Source organism: Chelmon rostratus, chromosome 23, assembly GCF_017976325.1.
Source record: "Chelmon rostratus isolate fCheRos1 chromosome 23, fCheRos1.pri, whole genome shotgun sequence".
Taxonomy (NCBI): domain Eukaryota; kingdom Metazoa; phylum Chordata; class Actinopteri; order Chaetodontiformes; family Chaetodontidae; genus Chelmon; species Chelmon rostratus.
Window position 1 is genome coordinate 16807286 of NC_055680.1, and position 7782 is coordinate 16815067.

The following is a 7782-nucleotide window of genomic DNA, read 5'->3' on the forward strand; positions in this document are numbered from 1 at the left end:
AACTTAATCTTGAAGTTACATTGTAGTTTGAAGTTTCTTAGGAACAATAAAGCTGCAAATTCTTCTTTTATCTCTTCTTTAACTTCCCTGTGAGATAAAGACTTTCCTCTATCTCACTGTGTTGTGCTGTGTATTCATGTAGGATTCATCACACTCACAGACTGGTGTTTTTTTTTCAATGCTAGAAAGTTTTAATTGTGTATAAGGCAAGAAAAAACAGGAAACTCTGGAGAGTGAAAGGCATAAAAGACAAAAATCCTGAAGTCATGTACTGCATGTTTCTCTGTCGTCCTCACGGCTTTTTGGCGCAGACAAACGGCCTTCTGTAAGAGCAAGACTGATCGTCCAATTTCTTCGGATCTGTAAAAAGAGAGAGAATTATTCACGTGTAAATTGGCTCATTTCTCAAACAACCAACAAACCATCAAAATAGATTTAATGAGGCCAAGCAGATATGAATATAAACCGATTTAAATCATTCACATTAAGTGACTGAGAGAATTTATCTTACGCTGAATATGAAGACGTCCCCACTGCTGCTGCAGCAGGAAAATTCAAAAATGATATATTTTTTTTGTAATTCACTTTTTATTAATTTTCAACAAGGAAAAAACATACATACATACCAACCATACACAGGTCGAACAAAGCTCAAACAGAGCCTCTAACAAAAAGTAAAGTAAAAATAAAAATAAAAAATAAAAAATCCAAACACACAGAGGGAGTCCGACAGAGACGATAGACCTACACCAATATGAATATATCTATACAAATGATGACTGGAGACAGAGGTTAGCTTAAGGGTGCAACCCACAGTTGTATCAAGACGCTGCGGTATAAGGGCCCCATATTTTCATATATAAATATTCTTTTACTTGCAACCTGTAACTAAGACGCTCATAGGAAGCAATCTTGGCCATCTCATCAAACCATTCCTTCACCTGGAAAACTTCTTTTGTTTCAAAAATGATATTTTAACAGCCTGAACTTCATGTCTGCATCAAACACTTTACACAAACCTGAAGACACAACTTCTCTAGTCAAGCCAAGATGTCATTTGATGTAAAAGAGGAAGCGGTTCAGTGTGCTGGTTCATCTTGAAACCAATAGAAACACTTATTGCTGGTGTTAAGTTGTCTGTTGGCCAATACAGCGAATGGTTTTGAGAACTTATTGTTCTTGTTTAGTGCACCTCATCTGTGAGAAACGTCATCATCACTTGTATCGATGTCTGCTGCAGGGATTCTTAAATCAAACCCTGCTCAGACCTCAGTAACAAAAGAAAGAAAATGTTTCTGAAGCAACTTATAACTTCACCTCCGAAGTTCATCAACAGACAGCTTGTCCCTGCAGAATAATTCGGCTCTCCGACATGCCAGTAGTAGAAGTTAAAAGGTGAACCATCACTCCAGAACCAGGTACGATCCTAGAAGATTAGAATACAATATAAAACAAACGATGGTTTGAACAAACTTTTGTGTCCTATATTGTAGATTTTGTGTCATCAGTCACATACCCGTGCTATATCGTAGCCTCCAAGCCAAGTGAGTGGATAGGAATGTGTCTGACGCAGGATCATAACCTGAATCACACGATGCTCCTCAAAGCTGTGCACTGATGCAAGGTGTCCGCCCTGACTTTGACAAGTTCTCTACAGAGAGGAGGCCAAAGAGGGTGAAGTCATGTGATACATTACACATAACGTAGTACAAAGACAGCCAATAAGGAGAATGTGCCAATTAAAGTGTGTGAGCCAGCAGCAGCAGAATGGATATAGTACAGGAGTATTCTGCATCAGTGCTGGAGGAAGTATTCAGATACTTTACTCAAGTAGAAGTACTAATATCACACTGTGAAATACTCTGCCATTATCTTCTCTATTAGTCCATTGGTTATTTTCTGTTGCCTTCACGAAGTGACACCTTCACAATGCTTGTTTTGTCCAATTAAAAAAAATCCAAACCTCAAAACTATTAATTTAAATATTAAAATGAACTGTTGAAGTAAAACACATTAAAAGAATCAAAAGAAAAAGCAGCAACAACTGACAACTGTGAAGCTGGGACCATGAAATGTTTTTACATGGAAAATGACTAAAGTGATTATCAGAGCAGTTATTAATTTTTTGTCAGTTGACTAATTGATTAATAGACTAATTGTTTCAATTGGTCAAGTAACTAAAGCTGTCAGATAAATGTAGTGGAGTATAAAGTAGAATATTTCCCTCTGAAATGTAGTAGAGGAGAACTGTAAAGTCTGACTTATAACACCTCCAATTTGTACTTGAGTAAATGTTCCACTCCACTGTTCTGCACTGACTCATCCTGATTACCTCAGCATGAGGCCAAGACATGGGCGAAGGAATGTAGTTGAAGCAACGATCCTTGAAAGCGGTCCAACCAACTGGACAAGTTGTTGAGCGCTTGATGATGTGACTGTCCACTGAAAACAAGAAGAACTGAGCATGGGAGCGCTTCGCTGAGCAGATCAAGAATGAATAAGTTCAGGCTCTGCTTTTGGAACACTGTACATACACAATAAAAGCATGAAAACCGTCTCTTTTTGTCTCTAAATACTCACCAGCAGTGCCGGTCAGAGCCATCATGGCACAGACAAGTAGAGACACAGTCAGCATCATCTTCACGATGATCGTCTTCAACAAAGAGAGACACGGTGGTAATACTTGTGAAATGAACCCATGTGAGGACAGGAACTAGTGGCTTTCAGTCCTTCAGAGGAAGCAGAGACGATGATGAGAGAGAACAGAGCTGAAGAAAAAAAGGTTTAATTGGAACAAACCTTCAGCAGGATTAGATTTTCTTCTTCTTCTTCTTCTTCAGTGGTCAGTGTTCTTCAGTAGCTTCAGTCTTCCTGTGTTGAGGTGCTCAACAAGAGAAACACCAGCTCTTTTATCCAGTGAACCATCTATGTTTCTGTTTTAAACAAATATCTACACCCCAGTGCATGATGGGCTATAAAACCAATGGCCATCTGTGCAGGCTCATCACATTCAGTCAAATTGCACCAATTCAGCTCTTTTGTTTGCTTTAAAGTCTACTCAAGGATTAAGACATGAGACGGGGAAATTATTAGACTAAACGGTGAAGCGTGACAGCATGTCACCTGCACCCCTGAACAGGATCAGCTGTTCACACAACAGATGGATGGAGAAGCTGAAACACTGATATAAATGATCGTATCAATTAATAAAGTCAGACATGGCATGATATTCTGTTTTATTTGTGTTTTACACAGCGTCCCAACTTTCTTGGAGTTGGGCTTGTTACACTGCATTTCCTCCACAGGAAGGGCACCCTAGAGGGACATCACATTTACTTGCACACTGAGCCACAGCAGAGAGCTTTTCATCATGTTTTATCTAACACAGGGGCATCCAAGAGGGCTCTTTTGCAGCTTTTATCCACCAGTGGTTGCGGTTGGCTAGATTTAGACAGAGAAAAGCGAGGGCCACTGTATTTTGTTCTAGATTCTCCTCGTTTACTATATCGTGGTGCACTACATCTACGGTCCGCCATTTTATTTGAGTGACTGATTTCTGCACTAATTACACAATGCCACGACAGCAGAAGGGTCATTGATAAACTTTTTGTTAACAATCCTACAATGCAATGCTCAGCAATTTATAAAAAAAAAACTACTAAACTACTAAAAACTCCTGTTCTGACTCTGCAGCTGTGAGGAGTGATGCAAAATGATGATTATTAGTAAATGTCTTTTCATTCATTCATTGAGCAGTAAGTTCAGATTTCAGACACGTAGGAAATTTGGGGAAATAAGACTTTGTGCAAACCACCAGAGGGAAGTGAGAAAAGGTGCTTTGTTGTGTTTAATTTTGGTGGACTAACCTTCTCACCACAGGGCCCAAGTGGAGCTGCTGCCAGCTGCAAATGTTCGTAGTTGTTTTAATGTGAATCAGGGCGTTGCTGAAAAACGCCTTTCACACTCATTTATGCCTACCATGGGTAAATATAAGTTGAAAAATAATTCCTGTGGTTGTTATCTTTATGATTCACATTCACAGGTCCTTGTCTGGAAATTCTACTGAACTGGGGCACAGATCCAAAACAATCAAATAAAAGAGACATATGTCAAACGAAATGTTGAAAAAGCAAGTTGATTATTAATTCACACTGTCATACACACAGCGTAGAGGCAGAAACACCTTTATACGTTTCACCTGGAATTTTAGTGTTACCAATAGTTACCAGTAACTAGGAGTAATATTTTGATGTAAACGGGCATTTTCCTCAGTAGTTGGTGGAGACCAAGCCAGAAGTATGACCGCAGCATTAATTATGATGCTGTCGACCAACACAGTGATAGCAGATAAACGTTGCTGGGACAGCTGAGGCATTCCCCAAGCACAACGATGAAGAGGAGGAGGCAGCACCTGGAGACAGCTTAGAGTTGTGACCTACAGCCTTCATCATAGTTTAATAATAATTTGGCACAGTGAGGCTAAACAAGTTCCAGTCATCTGCACAATTGGTTGCAACTGGATTAGTTTTCCCATGAAGATAAAGAGCGAGGCATTTCCTTTCAACACAGACTCTCTGGCTGTAATGACATGGACGATCGTAATAGGTCATGTGAGGTCTTACTGGTCTGTCTTTTACTAAATCCTTGTGAATTCTCTTTCACACGTTTCATTTACCTCATGCATTTCCATCAAGGTCAAGGAAGAGTGTTAGGAAAGGACACACTAGTCCACCAACCTTTCAAAGAGGGTACTAAAAGAAAAAAAAGACCACAGTTGTTCATGTGGCTATCTGTCTATGTTCTTCTTTTTCTCCTGTCATTTGTATTTCAGCTTGTTCCACTGTATTAACCCTTGTGCTGTCTTTGGGTCAAGGAGGGAGGAAGGAAGGAAGGAAAGGAGAAAAGAAGGAGGGGAAGTTAGATCAGCCTTTTCAAAGTTAAACCAGAAGTTCTCAACTGATCATGGAACCATTTTTAATGGGTCACGGATGTGAGTGTGGGCATGAAAAGAAGGAGGGGCGAAATATCACAGTTTTTAGTGTTAAGATGCTCTGTTTTTTGTAGGTTATGATACAGAAACAGACGTTTAGAACCTCAGGGAAAAACACTGTTCTCTATCATGAAACGTTCAAATAAGCATGTCTTTTAAGATGCACTGAAGATTCATTGTTCAGGGTGAACTATACCTTGTTTTGCAATGCAAACACTGTTGGACACTGTTTTATTGAAAAAAAAACTCACTTAAGAAAAATAAAGGTGTTAAATTAAAACAGTTGCCTCATTTTACACACACACACACACACACACACACTGTATCACCGTTTCTATCACCTTACCCTAACTTTAACCCAGGTCTACATTGTAAAATTTCGTGATCTACATTACAGGGACCACAGTTGAACCAATCTGGGAAGGAACCAAGGGCCTCTATTACTTAAATGTTTTCCTTTTATCTTAATAATGAGTAAGTCGTGTGTGCAAAATATTTCTTGCTTTGTTCTTCTTCCACAAAACTCCTCGCTAATTATCTCTAACAGCGGTCAAGTTGTCATTACTTGTGTCAAAGAAGTTGTGAATTTGTTGTAATATTAAAACAAGATATGACTGATTTGCTCTGTTCCCGTGTAGAGCTCATCCGATCAGTTTCCGCGGTTTCAGCTGTAGCAGAATCACGTGATAACAACGCTTTTTGTTCATTGGTTGTTGCGTTACCTTAGCCCGGCCCTTTCTTTTTTTGATTGACAGGTAAGTGACAGGCTCGACTTGCACGTGAACGTGCTTGATTCCTCCCGGTTCCATGGCAACGGCGCACCAGAGAAATTTAGCGGTATTTTTTTTCAGCGCGAGTGGCGGGAGGGCGTGACGAGAGACCGAAAAGCGTGACTGTCACGCTCAGTGCGTGAGACTTGAGAGCCCTGTAATTTATATGTATTTGCAGATCGCTTTTAGCCTAAATATAAAAATGGCGTTCAGTCATGTAGTGCTGTTAGTGCTAATAAGTGCATTTTCCTGTTAGCATATTAGCTAAATTGCTAGCTAACAATCACTAACGTGTTAGCGATTGTTAGCTAACATGTTTGCTAGCCAAGTTGCTAGGAGGCTATGTGCACGTATGTAAAGTGCGTGTATGTTACAATGACGGTCACAATCACAATACCTCTTTTGTATTTTTTATTTTCACGTTAGATTTTAGGCATCTGTTCGTGCAAGATTTCACTTTAAGGAACAATTTCTATTTGAATGGTAGAATGGGTTAAATATCACATTTTTGGAAATATAAAAACATGTCCACATCCTCTCTTTTTTACCCTTTTACCTCATTACAGACTGTTATATCTTTGTTTACAGACTCATTACAGCTTATCACTTGAGTTGCCTTCTCCCGTTAAAAGAAATGGCAGGAAACAACACCTTTTACTGGTGAACACACCCCCTGCTGCTACAACTTCTGCTGACTAAATCCTCAATTGTGTGTCATTTCTATACCATTCATTGGCCTGCAGCCCTCCAAAGACATTGTGTTTTAATAGAGAGACATGAGGATTTGAGTATTTTGTGCTTAAGTGTTAATCATCTCATACCTGAACAGAGTACTGAAGAATGGTTGATGCTATCAATTTAGTGTTCTATGACTTTGGGGTGTCGTTTGCAGTTAAGAAGAGAACCACCATTGCCATACACAATGCCATATATTCATAGGGTCAAATAGCTCCAAGGAAGGGTTTCTTGGGCTCGTCCGGGATTTGAACCCGGGACCTCTCACGCCCGAAGTGAGAATCATACCCCTAGACCAACGAGCCACACTTTTAAGGACAGATTTAAGCCTCTTACAGTGCAGTGGATGACACCTTCTACTGGTCCAGATGCTCTGTCATTGCACACACAGCAGCTGCATACTTCTGCGTTCTCCTGAGGTTTGTTTGAACAGTGAGAACAGTAAAAGTCCTCATTTTATTTGACACCAGAGTCCTTGTTGGACTACCCATTCAAAAAGCATGGACCAACCTTTGTGGCTGTAACAGCCAAAAGAGCATTTGTGACGTCAGGCACAGATGTTTGACGAGAAGGCCTGGCTTGCTGCTGTGGGCAAGGGGGTCCACCTCCATGTCCTCATGGACCTCGCGTTGTGCACAGGGACACAGTCATGCTGGAACAACAAAGGGCCCTTTCACAAACTGGAGCACCCCAATGACTAAAATATCTTCCTGTAGCATTAACAAGACCCTCCACTGGAACTAAGAGCCTAAAAGCTTGAAAAAGCCCCAGAGCCTCCACCACACTCTAAAGGAGGCAATGTACTCGTACAGGATTTAGGAGAGTTGTGTGCTGATGTTGCTTCCAAAGGCATCTGTAACTCTATCCTGAGTGATGCAACAAATAGCTGAGTTTTACACACTTAAGTACTCATAGCGAACCCCTCCTTTGTAGAGTTTTTGCTGTGTACCTCAAGCAATCTTAAGGGCTCGCCCGGGATTTGAACCCTGGACCTCTCGCACCAAAGCGAGAATTATACCCCTAGACCAACGAGCCACACATGACACCAATAATAATAAAGGTCATAAAACACAGCTCGAAAAATAAACAGTGATCTTGTGCAGGAAGTGATTCAGTGCAGGAAACTGTGTCAGGTACCTCGAACCTAAACTGAAAGCTCAAACGTCTGATTTTACAGCCAATAAATCTAAAATGATTGTTAACGTCTCTGAGCTTTTTATATCACCGAAAGATTTAATTCTAGGCTTCATTTATTCACTTTTAAAAACAGGTTTTAATAAGTTCCTA

The 7782-nt window shown here is 40.2% G+C and overlaps 1 protein-coding gene and 1 non-coding gene across 2 annotated transcripts; both read right to left on the reverse strand.

Annotated features, from left to right (window-relative positions):
• Positions 1-226: 226 nt before the first annotated feature.
• LOC121626797 (ladderlectin-like) lies at positions 227-2866 on the reverse strand. The gene is made up of 6 exons (XM_041965476.1): positions 2800-2866; positions 2581-2653; positions 2333-2442; positions 1517-1651; positions 1318-1426; positions 227-360 (listed from the first exon to the last, which is right to left on the reverse strand). Exons 2-6 carry the CDS (start codon positions 2636-2638, stop codon positions 293-295), a joined length of 480 nt encoding a protein of 159 aa, XP_041821410.1. The 5' UTR covers positions 2639-2653; positions 2800-2866; the 3' UTR covers positions 227-292.
• Positions 2867-6728: 3862 nt separating this feature from the next.
• On the reverse strand, positions 6729-6800 carry trnap-cgg. The gene has a single exon. It is a non-coding gene; the product is annotated as a tRNA-Pro (tRNA).
• Between the last annotated feature and the right edge of the window lie 982 nt (positions 6801-7782).